The sequence below is a fragment of the Patagioenas fasciata genome, chromosome 13 (genome assembly GCF_037038585.1).
Source record: "Patagioenas fasciata isolate bPatFas1 chromosome 13, bPatFas1.hap1, whole genome shotgun sequence".
Classification (NCBI taxonomy): domain Eukaryota; kingdom Metazoa; phylum Chordata; class Aves; order Columbiformes; family Columbidae; genus Patagioenas; species Patagioenas fasciata.
In genome coordinates this window covers 19705383-19731409 of record NC_092532.1, presented here as the reverse complement: position 1 = coordinate 19731409, position 26027 = coordinate 19705383, and the positions used below count along the sequence as shown (strand labels likewise).

General features: G+C 40.0%; 1 protein-coding gene across 7 annotated transcripts in view; it reads left to right on the top strand.

Moving 5' to 3' along the window:
• The window catches only part of GARRE1 (granule associated Rac and RHOG effector 1), a 60098-nt gene that overhangs the window by 24414 nt on the left and 9657 nt on the right, over nucleotides 1–26027 (top strand). For 6 of the 7 annotated variants that reach the window (XM_065847988.2, XM_065847985.2, XM_065847986.2 and 3 more), the window contains 9 exons: nucleotides 4783–6120; nucleotides 13762–13968; nucleotides 16308–16448; nucleotides 16817–16912; nucleotides 17038–17199; nucleotides 18088–18246; nucleotides 22666–22763; nucleotides 24261–24386; nucleotides 24892–25883. In XM_065847988.2, coding sequence (XP_065704060.1) covers nucleotides 5626–6120; nucleotides 13762–13968; nucleotides 16308–16448; nucleotides 16817–16912; nucleotides 17038–17199; nucleotides 18088–18246; nucleotides 22666–22763; nucleotides 24261–24386; nucleotides 24892–25883 — 2476 coding nt within the window. In that variant the 5' untranslated portion in view covers nucleotides 4783–5625. Of the gene's footprint in view, nucleotides 1–3580; nucleotides 3723–4782; nucleotides 6121–13761; nucleotides 13969–16307; nucleotides 16449–16816; nucleotides 16913–17037; nucleotides 17200–18087; nucleotides 18247–22665; nucleotides 22764–24260; nucleotides 24387–24891; nucleotides 25884–26027 lie in introns of those variants that run through there. The other variant, XM_071814335.1, reaches the window with a different exon arrangement.

Sequence of the window (26027 nt, the reverse complement as noted above, 5' to 3'; positions counted from 1 at the left end):
ACTTGTATTCTTACCTGCAACTTGTAGTGTCTGAAAGGAGAGGCAAGAAATAACCTCCCAGGTTGCTATTTGGACATCAAAGATCATTTGAGGTATTTTTATTTTTTTAAGGTATCCATGGTTGGACTTTGTGTGGCCTTGCCAGGTGATGGATCTGATGTGCACGCAGCAACAGCAGAACTTGAAGGTGGAATGATGCCTTTCATAGCGGAGTAACTTGGGGATTTGCACAAGATTTGTGTAACTAAACGTGAAGGAATTGGTGTGTTCTGCAAAGGGGGCGCTTGGCTCTGGCAGCTCGCTGACCTCTTGGCCTTGCAGTAGGCTTTGTTTGTTCAGGCGTTTCCCCAGTGAGCAATCTGCCTGTTCTGGGTTGTTTCTTCTGGAGTTACTTTTTTTGGAGACATGAATTGAATATAGTTGCTTTCAAGTTTGTTTTACATGAATGGTACTTGCAACATTAGTTCATCCGGAGATTTTAGAAGCTGTAGCTCATCAAACTAAAGCCAATGTACAATATCTGGAAGTGTTACTCTGAAAAAAGTAGCTCAGGTATTTTTGATCATCTTACTCATGTGTTATTTTGTACCTTGAATGAAAAGACAACAGAATTCATACAGAACACCTTTGCAAGCAGTTCTTAAAATTGAGATCAAGACCCCTTTTAAATGAGGAAAAATCATTTTTTTCATTTAAAAAAAAAAAAAAACAAAACAAATACAGGGCCTTTCAAAAAGATGGACCCAATTTGAAATCACTGTATCTCTGCAGCCACACAGTGCCTCAACGGGACCCCAAGACATGACACTATGCTCTTCGTCCTCAGGATCCCCAGATATTACACTTTGCGACTTTTTCTTGTGAGGATGTGTTAAGCTGTTTTTGTGAAATATACTGCTTTCAAATCCGGTCCATCTTTTTGAAACACCCTGTAGTAAGGCCTGCGAAGCTTTCATTTAGATGGTAAATGAAGTTGGCTGAAAGGAAGCCGACAGTGTGGGTAGTTGTGTAACTCAAGTAACTAGTGATAGACTGGTATGTTTTACTCACTACTTCCTCTGTCCAATTTCCCGTGTTGATTCAGGGAAAAAGTTGGCTCCTCTTCCCGCAGGGTAATCCAAAATGGTTGGGATGGGGGATTAGACCCCTTGGTGCTGATTCGAGACAGAAACTGGGAGGCGCCAAATTCCATTTGTTGGGAAGTCTTCCCTATTGATTTGTGTCTCTTGCAATCACTGAAGCTGGAGAAAATACTTTTTTCTGGGAATTATCTAAGCAAAAACTTTTGTCTGGTACATTTTAAAAAAGGATAGCGAACTTAATTTGCATATGCTCTCATTTTCATGCAATTTCTGTTTCCTCTATGCAAATGTGGCCATTTTTAGAGCAGCTAGCTTGTGCAGATGTCTGCTTCATTCTCCGTGGAAGTTCAGATAGTTCAAACTAGTAGCAGTTCCACAACTATAGCATTAATTCCTTAAAGCGAAAACATAAACAATGTGGTGAGCTTTTTCAGGAGCATTTTACAGCTTTCAACAGGATAGTGTTCCGTGTGGAGCTTGGTTTTATACTATATATTGGTTCTATTTATAATGTTTAATAGTATCTGAGCAACACTGTTTTGGTCTTGATTACATAAAAGAAAGAATAAACTGTCGTTATTTGTGGCACGTTAACTTTTGAAATACTTTCTACAATTGATTTCTATGAATATTTCTGTTTTCTGCAAATGAAGTACAAGCTTAAGGTTTATATTTTGGACTGAGAAGGTGCTGCTCTTGTATCACTAGAATGGAACAGGGTTTTTTGTTGGTTTGTTTCCTAGCATTGCAAGAGTTAGATTGGCATGAAGTTCATATAGGTACAACGTGGATCCCCCACTTTTAGGCCGCGCACCGAGAGCTGTGGGGGAACCGTAACATGAGAGAAGGGAGGGGAGAGCACAGGAATATTCTCTGCTTCACTTCTGCAGGAAAAGGTGCAGAAGGAAGAATGTTTATTTTGTACACAGCATGTTGGAGATCTCATTATCGAGTGCAGAACGTGTAGCATTACCCACATGCCCAGTGTTGAAAAGTGTTAAGAACCGTAGCTTTCCTCTCTCTAAATAAATATAAATAAGTATGTCTTTAGATGCTAAAGATATAAGCTGTTGTCTTCAGGATTTTGTGTTGATTTTATGACAAGGGAGTATTGAAGAATTGAGTAGGTACCTGCAGGTCTGACTGTGAAATTGTCCAGAAGTAGAACACAATGATTTATCATGTTTGTTTATAGCTGTAGAAAATACAAAACCACTGCTTTTTTCTATTTGTTGCATTTGTGTTCTTTTAGGATGTAGCAGTTTCGTGTACTGGCTAAATATCAGACCATGTCAAATGATCAGTGCCTTAGTTGAATCCTGAAGGCTCAGTGTGTGATCAGAACCACCAAATTGCAGTGTAGCTCTTCACAAGCTCATCTAATTCCGTGCTCTGTGTAGAGCTGGAAAACCCCTTCTTCTTAGCTCTTCCTACTTTTGGTGCTAATTAACATTTAGATGTTTCATGATCATTTCTGAGTTCTTCTGCAATGCAAAATTCATGTCTACTTAGGGAAAATAATCACCAATTTACTTATACTGTGCATATAAATTAACGAACCCTTTTGTTCCATCTACATTTATATGCAATCAAGAAAACCAATTTAATCACGCTTTCCATGGTAAGACCATAGCTTGTAAAGCGAGGGGAAGATGATTTTCAGCTATGCATATGATATCAAGACCTCCTAGAAAATTCATTTTAATGGGTTTATTGCGTTTTAACGCATTCATTGTGAACACTGAGAGAAGTATAAAGTAGCTAGGAAAAAAGTCATCAGCCTAGAGTACTTCAGTAAGGGACGCTGAAATGCATATGGGAATTTCTGCTGGTTTATGTGTTTATCATGTTTTAAAAAGTGGGAATACACAAGAATATTTGCTCTAGATCTCGGAAGCAGAACCATCTGCAGCAATGACTTCCTGAGAAACTTGTGTGCCTGTTGTTTTAGTGGGTGTGAGTCCGGCTCTGTATGTTGGTTTCTCCTGCCATGTCTTGCCTACTGCTTTATCTGTGGGATTTTTTTATCACATGCATGTGTCAAAACACATTATGTGAATGAACTGATGTCGTCTTTCTTCAGACAGGTGGAAGTAAGAAATTTTGTCTGAAGAGAAAATCTTTATTCCCAAACCATTTTGACAATATTAATACAGGTTTCATATTTCAAATATAATAGCTAAGGGAACACTTTGTTGTTGAATTAAACAGATCTTTTCTGCTATATCTGGATTATTCTTTTAAGTGCTTAGGGAAAAAAAACCTATCCTGAATTACTGTTTGATATTAGCCCTGTACATTGCAGTTGCAGCAGTAAGGAAAAGAATGTCTGTATTTGATCAAATCAGGCTATGTGTATGTGGAGGAGAGGGAAAGAATGACCTAGAGCATGACTAGCTAGGACTAGATAAACTGATTGAACAAATTGTATTTTTCTACATTATACTTTCCTTCTGATAATGTCCTGACATTGTTAATCAGTGTCTTCTGCAGTCTCAAGACACAGAACATTTCTCTCTCAAAGCAAGGAATGCTGTAGCAAACTGCCTGTTGAGGACACAACAGGTTTCTCAGCCTACCCTGGCTGGTGGGATGAGAGGTAATGGTGTCTCTGGCACAGAAGAAAGGAAGATGATTGAGGTGGGATTAATTAACAAGCTATAAAAAAAATTCTCATTTGTCACACACACATATGTATAAATAGATGTGTGTGTTTATATAAAGTGTGTATATAAAGATATGTAAATGAGCTCCTAGGATAGCTGTGACCATTGTATGGATATATGACTCCAACCTGTAAACATGACCATGGGATGCCAAGCCCTGTCTGGTTCAGAGCTGTGTTTGGCTGAGGGGAAGGGCTGAAACGCCCTCACGCCCTTTCCCAGAAGCTCCAGTTCCTGCAGCCTGGCCTGGAACGTCTCCTGTGCAAACTGACCCTGTCTGACCGCTCAGGCTCCGTCCACCTTCCTCCAGACCCCCGCACGGAATTCTTGGCTCTCCAGCTCACCACAGTTTGCTAGTAGGAGCAGGGCAGTAGTAGCAGCTGTATCTCCTCCCTGCTTTCATGTCTGGTGAGAGTGTTATTTAGGCCAACCTGTTAGGCATTTCTCCTGTGTATGATAGATGCTGTCTGTCATCCTGAAATGGAATGTGTGTGTTCTATTTTTTGGCTCATCTCATTTAGGGTATCGACAGATTTGTCTGCTGTCGTACTGGGAAAAAAGTGAAGGACCTGTAACTGTTGATTTAGTAAATTATTAAATGAATGGGAGTCTCAGATTCCTGCAATAAATTATGGTGCATGAAAAAAGGTTTCATTTACTTAATTCTTAAATTATTTAAAAAAATGAGGTTAGAAAATGTGCTTAACTCCCCCTGAGCTCTGCATTAATAGCCTTCCACTGCTCTTAACTGTATAAGGGTTGCACTGAGGACTGACTGTAGTCTTAAGCTTGACAGTCTAGGATGGGAGAATAAATAAGAAAATATTGAGCAGTGTTGAGTTTATTAACAGGATGGCAGCAACTTGTATCTGCCTCTTAAATTGTCAGTGCAACTCCCCCTTCCTTTTGATCTTGGATACTGTTGACAGGATATGCTTAGAAAAGTATACCAGGACGCTGCAGGAGTTAAAATCTTAAACCTTCTTATTGTTCTATAACATTTTAAACTTTTTGTTCTTTTTTTCCCATCGCAGGAAATGACCTAGAGGCCTTACAAATACATTTGTGCATTTTTGTTCCGAGTCTACAATTGAGGACGAATGCAGTCTGGAAGCACCGCTTAATGTTACAACGGAAACAACTACCTCAACAAACAAGGAAAGGGGAAGAAGGCTTGCAATAATAAACACTAATTTTTAATAGCTTATACTTGCGAAGTCTTCTGTAAACAGAGTCCAGATTTTTTTTTTTAATCCCCTCCAGTATTAAGAAGAGACACTACAAATAAACTAATTTGGCAGACTGGATCTGTCAAGACATTTGAAGAGATTTGATCTGCTAACACAGCAATTTGCTTTTTGAAGGAAGGAGCCTCTGCACTGCTTTTACAATCGCTGTTGATCGGTGGTTTGCTCCGCTTTTCCTGATATTGCTAATGGGGAAATGGTATTAAGGTATTGCTTCTAAAACTATTATTTGCATTGACAAAAATAACTTTTGTAGACTTAACAGCAAGTGACAATAATGTGCTCGTGAAGAAATTGTAGGTGATAACTTCTCTGCTCCCGTGTTGCTTTTCTGTGTGCGGAGTGGAGTACCGAACCAGAGACAGAGCATGGTTGAGAGAATACAGCTTGCTTTTTGAGTACAGTTTATAACTGCAGCAGGGCTGCACTGAACACTGAAAATACAAAGTCAGCAAGTCTGCTGCCTTTCTCACTGCTGATACAGATTATACAGACACTTGCCTTTTTGAAATGCCTTTTGTGAAACCTATGTATGCAGTCCTCCACTGTTACTGTACATAACTATATATTTGGGGAAGGAATTTGACAAGTGATTGTTAATTCAAGGAATCTTCGGACAGGCACTCACTTATGTATTGCTGTAGTGCACAAGAAAGCAAAATGGACTATAAGCGGCGCTTTTTGCTTGGCGGGTCCAAGCAAAAAGTGCAGCAACACCAGCAGTATCAAATGTCTGAGCTAGGCAGGACCCTGAGCGCTCCGCTGGCATCGACGACCCCGGCGTCCCCTCTGGTCTCCTCAGCTGCTGCGGGCAGCTGCAGCCACCCCGTGTCCCACACGACTCCCATCGCAGACATCCAGCAGGGAATCTCCAAATACCTGGATGCACTCAACGTGTTTTGCCGTACGAGCACTTTCCTTACAGACCTTTTCAGCAGTGTATTTAGGAACTCGCACTATTCTAAGGCAGCTATGCAACTGAAAGACGTGCAGGAACATGTCATGGAAGCAGCGAGTCGACTCACAGCAGCAATAAAACCAGAAATAGCAAAAATGCTGATGGAACTGAGCGCAGGAGCTGCAAACTTTAAAGATCAAAAAGAGTTCAGCCTACAAGACATTGAGGTAAGGTACCTTGGGGATACTGTTTTGCATGTGAATTTGTATCATTCCTTCTTAATTGGGCTCTTCCAAATCACATCTACATCAGAAGTTCTCTCTGCCTTGCTTTGTATTTGTGGGCAATGCTGGTAAAAAGAGCAGCTCTTCTATTCTTATGTTTTCTTCTTGAAAGTATTAAGTGTTGTGCGGTGCCTGGCTTCGAACTATGCTGAAACAGGTATTTAGTAGGTATTTCCGTATAAGAACTTGCACCCTATTTCAAGATTTTGTGAAATAAGAAAGAAGAGTTATAATTAAATTGTACTACCTATATAACTGGTAATCTTCTTATGATTTAAATCTATAACCAGCAATCCAACAACCTCTTTGCGGAAACCGTGCGTTGTTTAAAATAATAATGCAAAACAAAAAAGCTCTCAACACTTTGCTCCTCCAGAGCAGCTAAATAAAAGGTTTAAACAATTTTGGTATATGTTAGCTTGTATTTCTCATGACATTAAGCCATCATCTTCTAAATTAACCTATACTTTCCTTAGCATTACCCATTCCAAGTGGAAAGCTGCACACTTGGGACTGGTGAAGTGTCATCAGTGTTTGTGTAAAACTGTATATTAGTTGATTAATGATTGAAGTTTGTATAAAATAATGTTTTATCACTCTTCAAAACTTCTTTGTGTGTTTGAGCTGTTGTGCTTAAAAGGAAAACACCATGCTGGCATGAGGGGGACTTTGCTATTGTTGCCTTACACTGGCAGCAAATGCCCAACAGTCAGAATTCAGAGGTGGTGAAGTTAAGAGAGGATCCCCAGCTCTCCTCATGCCTGGCTGGCTACTTCTGGGTATTTCTCTTGTAGTAAATGTCTTAATTATATACCAGGCAGTGTTAAGTGCTAGTCATACATATTAAGTTTTAGTCATCTATGAATCTCTGGTGTTCCTCGTGTTTTGACATATTTCTCAACTTTGCAAAGACTACTGTATAGTAATTCCTACAGGATTTCATCCTGAGTGGAGAATTTACTTTTGAGTTCTCTTATTTTTCAATGAGGTTTCAGGTAACTTTGTAAGGATGACTACTACTCATGCACTTACCCAAGCATTATCTGCTGTCTATAACTGTGCAACAGGTGAAGTAGTTAAGTAGAATGTTATTTGTAGTAGATAGCTGTAGTGAGAAACATGACTGACAGTTTGCAGTCTTGCATGCTAAGTAAGATTGGCTATATATTTGTTATACATGTCTACTATAGACTGGTATTTTTGAAAACAACATAAAAACATCACTATGTTTAGATACTGCTGTCGGGGAAATAAAATATATTTTTTAAATTTAAAAATTAGTGTGAGTTTATGCAATTAAATATAGGGGTTTTTTAATTAAAAAAGGCAAAAACATATGAAGCACTGCTTGTCTTCTAGGGCTTTTTTAATGGACTTCAAAACTCTGTCTTGCAAAATGTAGGCAACTATTTGCGTACTCCTTTTAGAAGCCAGTCAAGCAGTTCTCAGTGCTGATTCCTCCCCTGCCCCACATGCCATGTGGGGAAAGTGCCTCTTCAGCTGCGAGCAGGTTCATGAGCAAAAGCGAAGTGGTGTTTGCATAAGGTGACTGCGTGTGCTGCCAGCTCAAAGCAGAGGCAGAGAAACTTGCTCTGGTCCCTGCTTTACCTGTATGGACCCAACCCTTGTTCCTGAGCTCCGGATGCTCCTGCAGTGCTCTGAGGTAGGAGCAAACATGAAGAGAATGCAGGTGAAACAGCTCGATCGCTTGGTTTTCTTTGGAGGCAAATCTTGTGGGAATTGACACCTCATCATTGTATTTTTCCTGTACCTTTTCTTAATTAAAACCGCATCTTGCGTGTGCCTTTAAAACTAGTCAACATGCAGGATTTCTGGCAACTTTTGTGTAGTGAGACAAGTATTGCTTTTGCTTAAAACCAGCAAAACGTAAGGATTTGACACTCACATGGTTGTTTTGTAAGTCAGCCAAGGAGCGTCGTTTAGATGACGTAAGTGCATGGGTGAGGTAGTTGGATGATGGTGCCCAGGAAGCAGTTATCAGTTGCTCACTGTCAAAATGGACCTTGGCAGAGGGCACTATAGAGACTATATTTAAGTTTGGAGATAACTTGAAAGTACATTATATGAGTATGCTGGAAGACCTGCTGAGTTAAAAATACTCATGAATTGCACAAATGAGTTTTCCAGTTGGGATGGAATTCAGAGGGTAAAACTGAATGTGGCAATATTTAAACAAAAACTCTCAGCCTCACAAGTGGAGTCCGCTGGGCAGCAGCTCTGAAGAACTGTTCTAGGGCTTATGGTAGCTGTATATTGAGTAGGAGTCAGTGTTGTGCAGTGGCAAATAATATATCAGTGGTGTGGCTGTTGTGCAAAGAGGCAGTTGTTGTGTATTGAACAGAACTATAACCTGCAAGAACCATGGAACATGCATCCAACTCTCTTCACTTTGGTTATTATGGCCTTAAACACAACAGTGCACACTCACTGCTACTGTTGCACTTGGAGAAATAGTGAGCAACTGGAGAGACATCAGAGGAAAGTAGCGAGAGTAATGACACATCTAGGAAACAGAAGTTCAGAGGACAAATTGAAAAGACTGACTCTACAGAAGAGAAGACTGAGAAGGAAAACCAGAATTGCTCAGGTATGTGAGCAGCTGCCAGAAGACGTGGCAGCATTTGTTCTTTATGTCCACGTAAGGTGGAGCAAGAAGTAATGAACTTAAATTTCAGAAGGAATGATTCATATTAGATGTTGTGGAAATACTTTCTAATGTCAGTGAAACGCTGATGTGGGTTGTTACAAAGGGTAGGGAGCCTCCATCATGAGGAACTTACAGAACAGGTTAAACCTGCATCTAGCAAAAGTGACCCAGGTGAAATTGTTCCTTGCTTGGGACAGTAGGGTGGACTTGTTGAGAGCCTCTCCTACTCTGCGTTTTTGTGGTGTGAAGACTGAGATATTTATGCTGAAATTTTAATTAAAAAATGTGTTGGGGTGTTGTGGTTTTTTTTTTTTTTCCTTTATTTCTTCCTCCCTGATCTATAGAAAAGCATTGAGAGATGGTCGAATGTCTGGGAGGCAGCTCAACAATGTTCCATGAAGACCCACTGCAGAGCCTCCCGTGTGAGGATGGAGTCTGGTGGTGTGGGAGCTGCAGGAGTGGAGTTGTAATTCCTGGTGGGGTAGGAGGACAGAACCCCGAATTCACGAGGAGGACATGGGAACAAGGCTCTGTCTGTGCATTAGCCCGGGGGCTCTAGCCCCCAGGGAAGGCAAGATCAAGAAAACTTCAAGTTCTGATAAGCATACACTGACTTGGATTTGGACTAAAAACAGCGGCTGTGGGTGAGGTTTTTAATTTATTTATTGTTTTTTTTAGCAGAACAGAGAGTGCTAGTTCAGAGCTGTCTGCCAAGATGTGTAAGAAGGTGACTTCTCTTGATCAAAGCGTTGGTGACAGATGGAGTCTCCCAAGGTTCCTTAATTTCTGAAATGCAAATGCTGATTTTTATTTTCAGCCTTTCCTTTTCCCCTTTAAAAAAACCCTATGAATTCTCAGGTGTTCTGTGCCTGTATGGGAGAGGAACAGCTTGGAAAGCAGGGGGAACTAGAGTGTGTTTTATGTGAACTTTTCCAGATCTGTTGTTAAAGTTTTGTAAGCTGGAAGAATGCAGTAAAACTGGGCTCTGAAACGCGCCAAAGGAAATCCTGGGCGGGGGGGGGAAGAATTAAAACGGGGAAAAAAAGTTTGTATATTTCCTCATCTTTTGTGAAGCTTTGCAGCAGCCTCAGTGCTGCAAAATAGAAAGAATGAATCTTGGTTTAGTTACATGGAGCTTGTGTATTGTCTTAGAAGTGGTAGTAATGACATATATGTTGCCTTCCTAAACAAAAAGAAAGCATGAATGTGCACAGGATATTTACTTGGACACTCTGTTTTGTATTAAATGCAGATAATTTTTTGGCTTTTATGTATATAAAATAACAAGATTTTTGAATAAGAAGCTCGTGAGACAAAATCTGGAATCTGGTTTCTCTGTAGGTGATTTTTTGTCCATGAGCAGGATCACGTCTTTTTGGTAACGAGGTCACTCTTCTGAACTGCAGGGCATCGCTATATAGTAAAAATAAATAATATTCTGCCCACTTTCAGTAATATGTGGGAAAGGGCGTGATCTCATAATCTGGTACACCAGTTTGAGTCATAGCTCATTGTTAACTTCAGTTTATTGCTATTTTAATCTGGTTTCTTCAGTGGGTAAAGACAGGTTGTGTGCATGGCTTATCGTTACCAAAACCATTAAGAACTCCGTTAAGGGAAATGAGGGTGGTAGGAAACCACTGAATGCTGAATGGGTCTTGTGGTGGCTTGGTTTTTTGAGGCTTTTGTTTGCTTAGGGAAATAGGCAAAAAAAAGAAATTCTACTGCTTAAAATGGTACTTGGAACTGCAGGTCAGTGTTTGTATCAAGTTTGGAAGACTGACACTGGTTATTTGCTAATTTTGTTAGTGGTAGTTTTAAAGAATCCATTGTACAAGGTTTGCTTGCCAGGGAATTTGCCTGGCATCACTGTTTAGCAACAAAATCTGGCAATTTTACACATGCACTTTGTCCAGCAAAATACTCCCAAGTTGATGGTGTGCCCCCAGTAGGAGGATAATATGGGACAGGGTAACCTGATGCTGCATGTCCACCTGATGCCTTTCTGTGTATGTAACCAGTTTGATAAACCTCATCACCTGCTTCAGAGACAAGGAAGTCTGCAGGGAGACCTCCCCGCAAAGTCCCATTGCCCATTGTGTTTCTTGGGACAAAAGGTGTGCGAGCTGAAGACCTCATCCTATAGTCAATATACATGATTTTAAGAAATGGAGTAAGAAAACACCACCACTGCCAGGAAGAACTTACTAGTTGATCCCTGTGGTGATTCCAGCTCATCTTTGATTACTACGTAGTCCCTTGGTTTTAGTTTGTTCTTATTATGGTCTAAAGCGGGAGACTCAAACACTTCATGGGGAAATTACGGAAAAATTAACTCAAGAGGTGGTGCCTTTAATTGAAAAAAATGCATCCATATGCTAACATTGTTCTGCAGATTTCCAGCAGAAATTTAGTATATTGCTTTGCACACTTGGGTAACTGTGGGCCAGCCCTGGCTGTATTTATTGAACTGGTGGTGGTCGTACTTGTTTCCCACAGTTAAGGCAGTGTTTCAGTTCTTTTGGAAGAAGATCCTCGAGAAGTGAACTTTAAAGCAAAGTCAGTTGGGCATCTGCAGGGAATGTTTAACAGTGCAAACCCCCTCCACTATTTGGATTTTAAGCAGTTAAAACCACTCTTATCCATTTCTGAGGAAGACTGAAACAGATTATTTTTCAAACAAAATAGAAGTTCAGTAAAGCAGATGTTACTATTTATCGTTACTGTTTGACATTGTAAATTATACTAGGAATGTTGTGTGCTGCCACTTAAAAACTAGATCATTTGTTTATTTTCAGCATAATTCCCAGGCAGGGGAAACTTCAACCTCTGTACCTTAAATATTCTTTGAAACTTAATCGGCTTGAAATTCCTAATGAGTCCTAGTTTCTTCTTCCCCTGAGAGCTGCATTCTTCATACATAGAAGTATTCAGTCTGCCAGTTGTCTTTCCCAGAGTTTTCTTATAAATCTTTCTAACCTTGTAGCCAGGAAAGTGAGGGTTTTATTCATTTTATCATTTGCTGGCTGCCTTTTTTAATAAGGCAAACTCCACTTTCAGAGGTCAGTCAAAGTACCAAAAATGTTTGATTTTATGCCTTGTACAAAGAAAGGAAGTGATTGAACCAGAATGGAATGTCAGAAGGAGTCCGGATGCAATGGAAAAAAGCGTTGCCACCACTGGTTCTTCTGAAGTAGATAGTTAATGCATATAACTGATCGTGTGACTGCAGGGTCTTGCCAGTAAGATCATTGTGTCTGAATATTTTTATTCCAGAAGAATGTAGCTGAAAATGAGCCAGACGGTTTATTTGCTCCAAGGCACGATGGCTTTGTACATTATCTGTGTATTTTATGAATTATTCCTAAAATGGAATTCAAGTTGAGTCTTTTTTAATAAATCAAAGTCAAATATACATTTTTAAAACACTTTGTGTGACAAACTCCGTAAAAGAAACATAACATTTTGAATAGCTTTTAAATAGTTTCTACAGTAATTTGGAAAATACTTGCTTCTCTGCCGTGTTCTGGTTATGCTTTGTTGTAAGCTTTCGTCTGCTTCGGAGAGCGCGGCCCGAAGGCAGTCAGAGCATCCTCCTCGTGCCGCTGTGTCCCCAGGCTGTCCCTCGGGATCCCTTCTACATGTGGTGGCTGTACCTAAATAGTCAGTTTCTGTGGCCTGTTCCATTTTGGTTGTAGTAACTGAGGCGTATGTCTGTCTTCAGTCATAATTCTCATTAGTGTTGGTACAAGAGGGAGGTAAATGGGGGATGGACGCGCAGGGCTGGGCAGCCCTTGCTGCTGCTGAGCGGTTGCTGGAGCTGGGGCTGTTCAGCTGGAGAACAGGAGCTGAGGGGAGACCTTATCGCTGTCTAAAAATACCTGAAAGGAGGTTGTAGCATGGATGGTGTTGATCTCCTCTCCCAAGTAGCAAGTGATAGGAAAAGAGGAAATGGCCTCAAGGTGCACCAGGGGAGGTTCAGATTGGATATCAGGAAAAAATTCTTCATGGAAAGGGTTGTCAAGGCATTGAAACAGGCTGCCCAGGGCAGCGGTGGAGTCACCAGCCCTGGAGGGGTTTAAAAGGTGTTCAGACAAGGATCTTAGGGACATGGGTTAGTGCCAGAGTTAGGTTATGGTTGGACTCGGTGATCCTGAGGGTCTCTTCCAACCAAAATGATTCTATGAGTGCACGCAGGGGGCATCAGCCCTGCGCCTCCCAGCCTTTCCTGGGGCTTTCCCAGCGAGTATTACGTGACCCACTTCAGTGAAATATTCTGAAGAGAAGATTTGTGCCAGCAATAGCAGCTCCTGTCAGACAGTGCAAGTGACAGGGCTGTGACTTTGTGTGTGTATGCTGCAGTCACTGTTACGTTCTAAAAATGGCACTGTGTTGTCACTGTCTTGTGTGGCAGAATGTTTTTGATGCATATTACTGGTTATTTCTCTGCTTGGAAGATAAACTTTTGGATTAAACTTTTCTGATTTTTATGATCATGTTTTAAAATTACTCAGATTTTTTGTTTGGGGTTTTTAGCATAAATTCAGTTATGCCTGTGCACAAATGGGTTTTCCTGTTGACTTTGTCCTTGTGATAATACGTTACTCTCAGTTTTGTATCGTTTCATGTGCTCCATATTGCTAACTTAACGAGCTTTTCCTTCTTCCAACCTTAACTTGATTGTGAAAGTAAAAATGACATGGGATCAGTCTGATCTCCCCTTAATTGCTCACTCACTGTTCACCTTAAGTAAATGGTTAAATATCATGTATTACTTATGAACTGAAGCGTTATTTCAATTAAAGTAATAAATCTGAGTTTAACTTAGATCCTTACCCCAAACACGGAACAAAAGGCGGGGGGAACTTCTGTGGAATCTTCTATTTGCTTGAAAGTGGTTTGTTTTTCTCCTGCAGGTCCTCGGGCGGTGTTTCCTGACCGTGATGCAGGTCCACTTCCAGTTCCTGTCCCAAGCTCTGCAGAAGGTCCAGCCGGTGGCCCACTCCTGCTTTGCTGAAGCTGTAGCGCAAGAGAGAAAGAACGTTAGTGGGGCTGGAGCCTCAAATTTAAGCCCCACAAATGAGCTAGAAGATGCAATAAGATCATGGAGAGGCGCAGCAGAGGTACGGTGGGCTTGCTGTAATGACGTAATATTTAATGAAACCTAAATTGAGGCTGGATGTCCTAATAAAGGAAGGAAGTCTCTGATTTTAAAGTCATGCTACATATGAAGGGAGGAACATGGTGCAGTTAGTTTCAGAAGCTAAAACTTGTTTTACCTCTATGGTTATTATATCTTTGCCCTGTGTAAAGTTTTCTTTGTGATATGATTATACATAAAGACAAACAGTAAAACCCATGTTTTGTTATTAGTAATGAATTAACAATGTTCATATGTGGTTTGGCAATGGGGAATTAAAAAAAAAGACAGCAAAATCTTGATGAAAAATAATTTAGATGTCTATTTATCTTAAATTTTGAGCATGAATTCTATTTTATATTTATAAAGTCTTTAAAGAAACTTTGAACAATTTTGTCGTCACGCTGTTAAGCTTCATGTTGCTTGATACATCAACTGTTGGAAAGTTAATCATATTACTTAAATGTACCACTCTCTGGACTTGTATTTTGGCAAACACTTGCTATGTGTGGAATCCTTACTTTTCTTGCTGAAAAAAGTACTTTACAAACAAAATAGCTTTATGAGCTATTCTGCTTTCCCTCGTGCTATTGAAGTCTGCAGACTGGTAGATCAGAATGGACTCGGGCCCTGAGCGCGTGGTCTCCTTACACTGGAGTACTTGGAGCGTGTGCTTTTGCAGCCTGATTTGGCAGCCCACGCAGGCATCTTAATCATCGAGACTGGAAATCTTGTCAAGGTTTCCATTTATCAGCTGACATCTGCAAGGTGTGCGAAAGCAAACAAGTTTCCTTTAGAACTATGAATGCAAAGGAATTACTTCTAATTTTTACTGCATCATAAATTCATTTCACTGACTGCAATGAGGATTTGTATTACAGATAATTGTTAACAGGTTTCATCCTGGTATGGCTTTACTCCTTTTGCATAATAATAGTTAATTTTGTGTTTAATATACGTAGTTCCTTAAAACTGTGTTACGTTTTCTAGAAAAGTCCTGCAATTGCTATCAAGTTTATTTAAGGTGTGGTTAACATTCAACTTGGGTTTGCAGAATCTGGGACTTTAACTTTCTTTTTTACCTCCTTAACAACCCACTTCAGCTATTTCTGTTAATAAAACCTTTATTTTGAAATACTTTAATACAAGAGTTACACTAATCAAATACTTTTTTTAACATGCATGGAGGGAAAAATACAGACTCTCCCTAGCTCCAGAATAGCAATAGAAGAAACTTTGCAATTTTTATGATTGACTAAGAGAACCAATCTGAAGTAGTTGTGAGGGGTTTTAGGAGAGCATTAGAAAAACCTGTGCTCTGTAAATAAATAAGATCTCTTTTTTTCTGTTATAGTTGTAGACTAATTTTGATAGGAGGGAGATTTGAAATACTGAAATGTTTCCAAATTGTACTTTGTGGAGTGGCAGTCCATTACTTCCATATAAAATCAGCCTCTGGCAGGATACGCTGCTGTTTCAGAATGAAGTCGAAGATTATATGTTATCAGTAGCTCCAAACTATTTTTCACTTGGAAAATGCTGTAATTCCGTATGTGTGGATGAGATGACCAATGTGTCTTTCCATTGGCTGCGGTATGAAAAATCCACAGTTCGGACATCCTACTTTAGAGCAAGACTCCTTCCTAAACTGAAAAATAAGCTGTATCTGAGGCCTTAAATGCAGTTGAGAGTAGGTTTATATTTGCTTTACTCTGCTCAGTAGCGTAATATTTTACAGTTAAAACCAGGTGTTTGGCTTTTCATATTTCTTGTTTTTCAAAATCGTATTACACAAAGCTATTCTCTGGCTGAGTTGATCTGAGTCTTGTGTGGCTTTTCTCAAATTGCACCGCAGTAATCACCCTTAATTTTATAAATATATCTTCTTATGTACACACGAGTGTTTGTACACATGATTAAATGTATCCTCTGTGGCAAGTAATACCCTTTATGTTGAAGTTATAAGTCCCTCCTCTGGTAACCACAGTCATCATGTGGCCTGTGTAACAGGATCCCCAGTGCTGAGAGGGAGCTGAAATAGTAACAGCAAACAATGTTGAATTGAGTTGCTGGCCAACACCTATATGCCATACAAATTACAGGAGATCTGTACTTTCAAAGTAGCACTAGTGTTTTAACAAGTTATAATAAATCATCTCCTCTAGACTCTTTCCACCAGGTGTTGCCTCTCATCTCCTTTATAACGTTTTAAGCTCTGTGGGGTATTTTTGCTCTTTTTTTTTTTTTTTTTTTAAATTTAATTAAGCTTGACCTGGTTTAATGTTGAACCTCTTTACCCTGGATTTTTATTTTACATTCTAGGCCACATCTCGCCTGCGAGAAAGAGGCTGTGATGGATGTTTGGCAGGAATTGAAGTTCAGCAACTGTTCTGCTCGCAGAGCGTGGCAATCCCTGAGCATCAGCTCAAAGAGCTAAATGTGAAAATAGACAGCGCTTTGCAGGTGAGTTGGTCAAGTCTGCTGCTTTCGTGTGCATGTGGTACAGTCAGTGGGCGAAGGACTGAAATAGGGAAGGAGCATGTTCCTGCGGAAATGTGTACCATGGGCAGCCATGGGGTATTTGAGAGTTATAGCACTGGACACCTCAGCTGGGTGTTCCTGCTCTGGTGGGGGGATTGCACTGGATGATCTTTCGAGGTCCCTTCCAATCCCTGACATTTGTGATTCTGTGATTCCTCATAAATGTGGATATGCCGTAGGACAGAGTTGGGTAAATCCATGTAACGATTCTTAATAAGAATCCAGACACAATGACTGCATGCTTCCTTCCTGATATGCCTGTTCTGTCTCAACTTTTTGTTTAATGTCAGGCTTACAAAGTGGCTTTGGAGAGTTTAGGCCATTGTGAATATGCAATGAAGGCTGGCTTCCACTTGAACCCAAAAGCTATTGAAGCAAGTCTTCAGGTAGGATCTGCTAAACCGGCTCTCTTTCATACTCACCTTGGAATTAACTGTTACAAAAAAATGTGCTCGTTTTAGGGTTTTCTTTTGATGCCTTCATTTCTTCTAATTGATGTTGCATATTGCAGGGCTGTTGCAGTGAAGCTGAAGCCCAGCAAACGGGAAGGAGACAGACTCCGCCTCAGCCAATTCAGTGTGAACTGCCCACTGTACCTGTTCAGATAGGATCGCATTTTCTGAAAGGAATATCCTTCAATGAGTCTGCAGCAGAAAACCTGAAGCTGAAAACGGTAATAACCCTGAATCTAATCCCAGGAGCGGAGTTAAAAAATAAAATAGAACTCCTTAAAATTCAGAGAACAACTGCAGTAGAAGTTCAGGGCCAAACGTGTATTTTAAAGTGTGTATTTTTAGTTTGACTTCCTGTGGAAACAAGATAACGTTATAGGTCCACGCCTGCCTCTGATAATGTTTTAACCACCTGTGCAAACTCAGTCCAATCTGAGAGAAGCACAGAAGTCTAGGAGGTAATGAAGCTTGTATGAACTTTTTGAAAATAGGTGGGTTAGGTATCAAAAAGTGCAGAGGAAAGTGAGCCCTTACAGATGCTCCAACAGGCGATGCAATTCAGGGCTTTTATCTTCTCAGATGCCGAAATAAGTCTGGCCCAGATCATCTAGTGCCAAAGGAGGTACTTGAGAAAATATTTTATAACAAAGCTCCTTTTAGTATCTTCTTACAAACTTTAATCAATACAAAGGAATGGAAGAGAGGTCCATTCAGAAGTAATTTGGGCAATTTTAATAAGTGTTTTCACTGTTTTAGATAAGCGCAGTTCCTTGTTCCTGAAAGAGCTGAAACAATCCACAGCTCAAAATGCTGCTTTTCTGTTGTATTTGCATTGTTCTTGCAGTTTTTGATTAAACCATTTTGCAATAATATAAGTTAAAATACTGTTTATGATTTTGGAAGAGTACTTTGTTCCAAATAGCAGAGACGGTCTTCCATCCTTCTGTTCCGCAGCTGAGCTCTTCTAGTAACACAAGACTGTTCAGAGGTAACAGACATTATAGTTGTTTGAAAAACATGTAGAACAATGATAAATAGATGTGGAAGCATGGGTGTCAGCATTTCTGAATCGCGTGTTTGGTATGACAAAGCGTTTATGACTTTTTCAGCACACAATGCTGCAGTTGATTAAGGAAGCTGGATGCCATAATGGACTCACACCGCGGGATGACTCTCCTGTTACCGAAGTACTAAATCAGGTTTGCCCTTCCACTTGGCGAGGTGCCTGCAAAACTGCTGTACAACTGTTATTTGGCCAAGCTGGACTGGTAAGTGACTGTGAATAGGCTTAGCAAAAAAACAAAGGGCTACTTAACCAACCTGAAACTACATATTTTGAAAGAGTTTGGAAATTAATTTCCAGTGTCTTACTTCGTGCTTCTCCTTTTTTAAAGCTGCAGCTAAGTTGATTTATAAATGTATCTTCATAGAACACAAGTTCGTAGATGTTGTCAGTAGCTGATAGGAACAGGAGAATGTACTGTGTACTTGTACTCTCCATTATTAGAGAGAGTGCAAGAAGTGAAACTTGTAGTTCATAGTGAAATAGAAAGATTTTCAAATCTATAGGTGACAGAGCTAAACACTCCTTCCCCCTTCTCTCAGATTAGCTTTACAACTGCCACTTTTTTCATTTCCTCTCTGCTTTAAATGGAAGCTGCGTTTCCTGCCCGGCGTAACGCACAAGTTCTCTGCACCAAGTGTTGCTCCCTGACAGCAGACAGAGCAGTTAAATACCTTGCTGTAGACATGGGTGATCTTTAGAAACTAACCCCATGGATTTTACAGGATCTAAACAGTTGTTAAAAATAGGTGCTTGAAACATACTCTCTGGTAAGAAAATGCATTTGTGCTCCCATAACTAATTGCTGCAATCTCTTCTTTTAACGAAGTGTCCATTCATGACACTTAGGGTTCTTGGGCTACTGTGAGTTTTCATTTGACTGGACAAATAAAATGGGGTCAAGAATGCAGTAGCTTAGGAAGGAAATGCAAGGATAAAGGTACACCATAGCCTTTGATAGTTTCTGTCAAGTATTCTTTGAACCATCTTTAACATACAGTGAGCTAAGGGCTTCTTGTTGATTCATTCAAGGTGATGGCAGCCATCAGGACTCTGCAGCTAATTGTAATTTCTGGTTAAAGGATTCATATTGATACAGACTCTATAAATATCACACTTTTCAAACAAATCACACAGCTGATTAATTGACTTTAACTTTCCATCCCAGTGCATTAAACCATGTATTTTTTGGTACGATTAATAGGTTCTCCAACAACAGTGGAAAAAATTGTAAATAATAAATTTGTCAGATACTTTAGCATTCCTTTGGTGCTAGATATTGGATATTAGATAATCCCTTAAATATCTGTTAGACAAGTAGGTTCAAATCATGCTGGAATTTAACTGACCTTTCATGTAAAGAAGGCCTAAAATCAAAATCACAACAGTAGTGCACCTGCTATCAATCCTTAGTTCAGTGTGGGACAGGGTTTAAGGATAGGAGATGGTGCATTAACCGCTTTGTATAGGGAAATTTTACAGGGAGTTATAAGAAGGTGGTATCTTTGCAGGGAGAGAAAGCAACTGTGGAACAGTAGGATTGATACCTTTCTACTTAGGTGTTTTCAAGAAGAATATGTCTGATGATTAATAAATACAAGAAGAACTAGGAAAAAAGATACAGTTGAGTGGAATTGTGTCTTCATGGCAGAATGCTGGGATTCAGCACAAGGTACAGGAAATGAGGCCCAGAAAGTGTGTTTCTCAGCAGCTGCATGGGACTGTGTAACTCAGGAGCTGGTGGCTCCTGCGTGTCTGGATGAGGAATGGGAACGCCTTGGGGGACGCGGCACCTCCCACCCTTTCCTTTCCAGGGGGTTTCAGTGTTGTGCACACCCAAGTCCTGCCTGATGAGATTTGGGGAGCGGCCCGAGGCACATTTGGACTCAGGAGTCTGGAAATCTCCTGGTGTCCGCCAGTCTAGACATAACTAGTTAGACCTGCTGGTAATTAAAAGCGCTGACATTCTTCAGGTTTATCATAACATTTGAAGAGTTGTCAGCATAAAACTTACTTATACATTCTCCCAAATGACAGTGCTGATATAAGAAATGTTACTTGTGGTCAGTGTCTCCAGAGATTTTTTTGCATGAACCTGCAGTTCTGAAAGTAGCAAGTTTCTATCTTCAAAGTCGCAGTAATGAGCAATAATACACATGCCCAGATACTTGTGAGCCTTCTCTCTTTCACTCATTCTCACTTGGATTTGTTACAGTTTGAGAGGGTGTGAGGGTTGAGATTTTTCTTTATAAATTAAGCGCCATAATTTTTTACGAGACTCATGTATGCTTGTATGTAGCCTCTTGCAATGATGAGAAATTGTAATTTGCCCCTTTAAAGCATTCTTTGGGTGGAGAGGAGAGAGGAAACACCTGTAAACCAAGAACAATAGATGTGTGATGCACAGGAAGTGATCCTCTAAGCACCCACCAGGCCGGGAGGGAGAATGTGTTTATTTTAAGTGTATTTTGTGTAAAACTCAGAAAAACGAATCATGGGACAATATTACGTAGTCTTTGGCTTACTGCTTTTAGAAACTCAGCTGTCTGCATTAGTTCAGAATTGTGTGTAAATTTGTCATTTCAATGCCAGATTTTAAAAAGTACATTACACGACAGTCTCACTCTCTTTAGCCTGCTTTGCCATGTGCCTTTTGAGAAGAAACTAATTAACAGTGGAAAGCACAAGAAGATGTGACGTAGTTTGCTTGGTTATTTTAGGCTTCAGGTTTTTAACATAAGAGATAATTTTTTAAAGTGACATCTTTCAGATTTTACTACAGCGTATATATTAAGAATTGTATTTTCAGATTTGGGTCGGCTGAAGAAATCTTGATGTTTGAATAAAAGTCATGTGTATTAAAGTACTTGAATTCAGAGGATGAGTGGAAATAAAACTTTGAATTTGCCTCCTGCAAAGTCACAAAGAGAAGGGTGAACGGAGTCTCTAGCCATCCTTTTTTGTGCTGCTAGATCTTCTGTAGCAGAAAGCAACACGCATTGCAGAAGCACTCAGCCTCCCAGCAGTCTTTAAATCACAGCTGTCACAGCTCTGACCAAATGTTGAGAAGTGTAAAACTTTTTTAAAAGGGAAAAAAGGAAGATGGGAGGTGGGGAAGAGCCTCAAAAAGCCCAGATCGTGAGCACTACCATGCACCACGAGCAGAACCTGATCTAGGGCGGCACAAATCGGAATTTTCTGTCTGACTTCCAGGTCAGAGACGCAGATGGTGTTTTCTTGGGAGTTGAGAAAAATTGCTCCTGAGTTCACCTCTTCTTATCCCAATTATAATTGCAGTATAGTTGAATCGCAGTTACCAAATGACATAAAATTAAAATTGTACAAATACAAGGGAACAAGTAATGCATTTGTCCTGATATTAAATGAGAGGTATTTTCATGAGAGGATAATAGCATGGCATTTTGTCACTGTGCTCAGACATGTCTTATAAGCTTGTATAAACTCAGGCAAATGCTAAGACTAAAGCCTTATGCTAAAATATTTAAAAGGTGGGAAATAGTTGTTCTGGTGTTACTGGATGGTTTTATTAAAGGGAGAGAGACTCTCAGCATTATTGTTATTTCGCATTTCTTCATAACCAGTAGCAGACAGCCGGTCAGAAGTAGAACCAGTGTAAGATGATTGAAAAAAAGCCAGTAATCTCCCCTGAGGCTTATTCATACCCGAGGACTTTTGCCATTTGAAGGATAGATGGTACAGCTAATCTGCTAGTCACTGAAGCAGGAACTGCTGACTGCTGCCAAAAAGCTGCTGGTTCAGCATGACCAAAATAGGAAATTATGGAAATGATCAAAAAGGCCAACCCATGCAGACTGGACAACAACAGAAAGCACGAACCAAATATGGAACTTACTATCACTGGTATTAAATTTTGAATGAAGCTAAAGTGAATCCATCCCTCCTCAATTCCATAAAAAGAAAGGTTCATGATAGAAGGTTAATTTTCAAGACTTTAGTCTTCCATATATCTTCACGGTGTCTTACAGAAGGCTCAGAATTCAACAAATTGAACAGTCACTATTCTTTATAGAATAGGGAATTAATAATAGTACAGTTCCATTAGGTAGAATAGAGAAATGTTGTGTGGGATTTTATAACCTTAAAAGGAGGGGGGTGTGTATTAAGAATTGTGAGCTATGTGAAGAGTTTTAGACTAAATACTACTTGTTTGTATCATACCATGCACTGCAGTTAAATGACTTAAAACATTTTGATAAATAGGTGTTTGGGAGCTATTAAAGTAGCAATAGTGCCAAACCTCTCAAACATTAAGGGCTGTTATAAGAAGCCATTGATAACTACCAGCTGTTAGGTAAAGCAGTTGGTACCTACATAGCGATGCATAACTGCAGTATGTAACTGAGAAGAATTAAGTCCTTGAAGTATAAGTCACTGTATCAAACTATTTATTTTTTTTTTAAGGTATTAAAATAGAAATCAACTTTATAATAATTGTGTGAGTTCACTTGTTTTATCTGGTTATTTTTTGTACCCGCAGCTTGGCGGAGAGGCGGGACTCTTGCATTTTAACTACAGGAGCGACAAAATAACTAGAACTAATTCTTTTAAATTATTTCCCTTTCATTTTTATTTGATTTGCTAGGTGGTTGTGGACACAGCACAGATTGAAAACAAAGAAGCCTATGCTCCTCAGATAAGTTTAGAAGGATCCAGAATTGTGGTGCAAGTTCCATCGACTTGGTAAATAAACATACTGTATTGCAGATTATACTAATAGTTATGACTGGAATATATAGGGGGGAAATACTGCAGTACAAATGAAAGAGAGAATCTACGCCATTATGGCATATCTTCCTTAAGTTCCGTGGTGTGGAACTGTTGGAATGCCATTGTTCCTGACAGGCGTACTTAGCTGTGTGTGTCCTAGTGCTGCCTCTGGTGGAGGCAATGCAGGACTGGCAGTGCTGTGGCACTAAAACCTACTTTAAAGCAAAAGTAAAAGCTTGATGACAAAAGAGAAGTTGTGTGGGGTTTGTTTTAAAATCCAACAGTATTCGTGTTGCTCCTCCCTGGCGGGTCCTCACAACTGTTATCTCAGGAAGGCCAGGAATTAGATGAGATTAGTACAAGAGCTTTAGCTCTGTCTTCACTGAGCTGTTCTTTAGGCGCTGCCTTGAACTGCAGAACTCTGTGGTCTGAGATGCTATTCCTACCAGTTTAGTTGACTGCCTAGGGAAGAATGTTAGGATTAACCTGCACTTTTAGGTGAGGATTTCTTCCCTTTTGAAACGATGATTTGGAATTGAAACACTGCCTTTCTCCCTCACTTTGGACTACTCATTGCTACAAATTCCAGTACAACACAGCTCATTCATCTGATCCCTTAGTGAGATATCCTGTCACTAATGGTACCAGTGCTGTGTCCAGAAGTACGAGTCCACACATACAGTCTGCTTACCCAAATAAGAGCTTTCATTCCTCTACAGAGTATAAACTGGCACTTGTCTGTTCTCTTTCTGTAAATTGCTCTATTATGAAAGAACTAAACTAAGGCAGAGTGCTTTGAGCCAGGCTGTGTGTGCTCTGGAAGAGCTCCTCCTGCTGCCACGCTGTGACAGTGCCTCTTCACTCAGCGCTGTGGAATGGGCTCATTAAGTACTTAAAAAAATGTGCTATTATTTAGGTTTAAGTTATTCTGATTTCACCTCAAATTCAGTCCTGATTTTGCACCATTAATGAGGAAAACTCACTAATCCTGCATCTTCACAGCTCCGTAAAATCTCCGCAGACTGCTGGATACGCTGAATCATTTTCCATGTGCAGTTTGTGGGGCTGGGCTCAGATGCTGGTGTTTTTTGTGTCAGGTTTGTTGAGGGCTCTTGCTGTTTTCCAGAAATGGGCTTTGTGCATTTCTTATTTTGTACCTCTGTGGCTGTATTATGCCTGCTCAGCTAAAGAGCTAATTGTTAATCATGATTTTAAAATACATTATATAAGTCCTAATTTTACAGTTTAGATAAGCTGTATGTTCAGCAGTAGAAAGAAACTAGGGCTGCAGGTGTAGTCTTTAAGAACCCTTAGGCATTTGTACATTATATTATACTGTCTTGATTAGTTGTGCTTCTGTAGGAGCAGAAATAGTGCAGCAATTGGCCTTTCCTTATCTGGCTAGTATGGTAAAATTGTTTAATTTAAAATATATATATGTATATATTAAGTTAAAATTCATAATTACAGGTGTCTGAAGGAAGATCCAGCAACGATGTCTTTGCTACAGAGGAGTCTGGATCCCGAGAAGACTTTGGGACTGGTAGATGTGCTCTATACCGCTGTGTTTGACATACACAGGTGGAAGGAAGGAAGGTACATCTCCTATTGAGCCTCATGCCCTACTTTCCTAGGTTAAACAAAGCCATCGTTGTTGAAAGGTCTGTACTGAGGAATTTGATAGTACCGGTTCCTCAGAAGGGGAAAACAGTAGGCAAACTGTGAGCAAGAAATTGGTCATCTACATTGGTGCTTTATGGGGACATACAGAGATACAGCAGTCTTTTTAAAAACAAACCAGCAGCTTATCCAAGTGTACAAAAGTATTTGTTTCTCTCTTACAGAAATATTTGATGTATATTAAATTGGTCTCCATTTAGGTCTTGAAGCACAACTAAAATTTCTTATGGAATGGGAAGCAGTTACTGCTATTGCAAATGCTAGTAATAATTTGTATTGTTACCATAAGTAGTAGCAGGTGAACTTTGCAATCTTTGGGTTTGTGTCTTTTGCTACCTATTACCCAAATACACATTTTCCTCCGAAGTGCAGCCTCAGTTATGTATTATGTGGTTTCATATACGTGTTTTTGTTGATGCAGGGAGCAAGCTTTGCCTTGTATTCAGATCCAGTTACAGCGGGAAATCTCAGACTTTGGGAATCAAGTTGACATGCCATCTGGAAATGGAAGCAAATCTTCGGGTGGTCTGCAAAAAACGTTCTCAAAACTGACTTCAAGGTTTACAAAAAAAACTTCCTGTACCAGTACAAGTAATACTGGAAGTTATTCAATCCCCAATACACCTTCCAAAAATGTCTTCATAAGTTCCAACTCAGAGGAGAAAGCTAAAATGCCCACTAACATAGATGCACGGTTACAAAGCATTTTGAACATTGGCAATTTTCCTAGGACCACAGATCCACTGCAGTCAATTCAGAGCACAAACAATCAGCTGGTGAATGGGTTTCTAGTTGAAAGATGGGACAACTTCTTCAAACCAGATGATGGCAAGGACGACAAAGGTATGAATTTGCCAACTGACCAAGAAATGCAGGATGTTATAGATTTCCTGTCTGGTTTTAACATGGGCAAATCCCAGCAGACTTCTCCAATGGTGAAAAGAAGGAACTCTGTTGCATCCTCTACAGCAGCAGAACAAAAATCAGGAACAGTACAACAGCAACCGCAGTCTGTGTCTCACACCCCACTGCATCCCTCTCAGCAAGGCTTGTCACAGCAACAACAGTCACAAAAGCAGCAGCAGCAGCAAGTGCAGTATTACCAGCACTTGCTTCAACCTATTGGACCACAGCAACGCGTACCTGCCAAGTGGCTGACTAATTCTTCACAGCAGCCAGCCCAAGCTGTTGGAGCTGGATTGTCTCATATAAACCAGTGGAACAATCCTGGTTTTTCAGATTTAAGCTCTGATTTGTACAGCTTGGGTCTTGTGAGCAGCTATATGGACAATATGATGTCAGAGATGTTAGGACAGAAACCACAAGGACCTAGAAACAACACGTGGCCAAATCGTGACCAAACTGATGGAGTGTTTGGGATGTTGGGAGAAATCCTGCCATTCGACCCTGCAGGTGTGTGCCTTTTCCTTTATTATGTTTTTCCTAAGGGTCCTCTTACAAAGAATACTGTTAAATATTGCAAGCAATAACACTCATTTCCTAGTGCTGTCTACCAGATGCTGGGGTGCTTACAAAGGCAAACAGGTATTTATATGT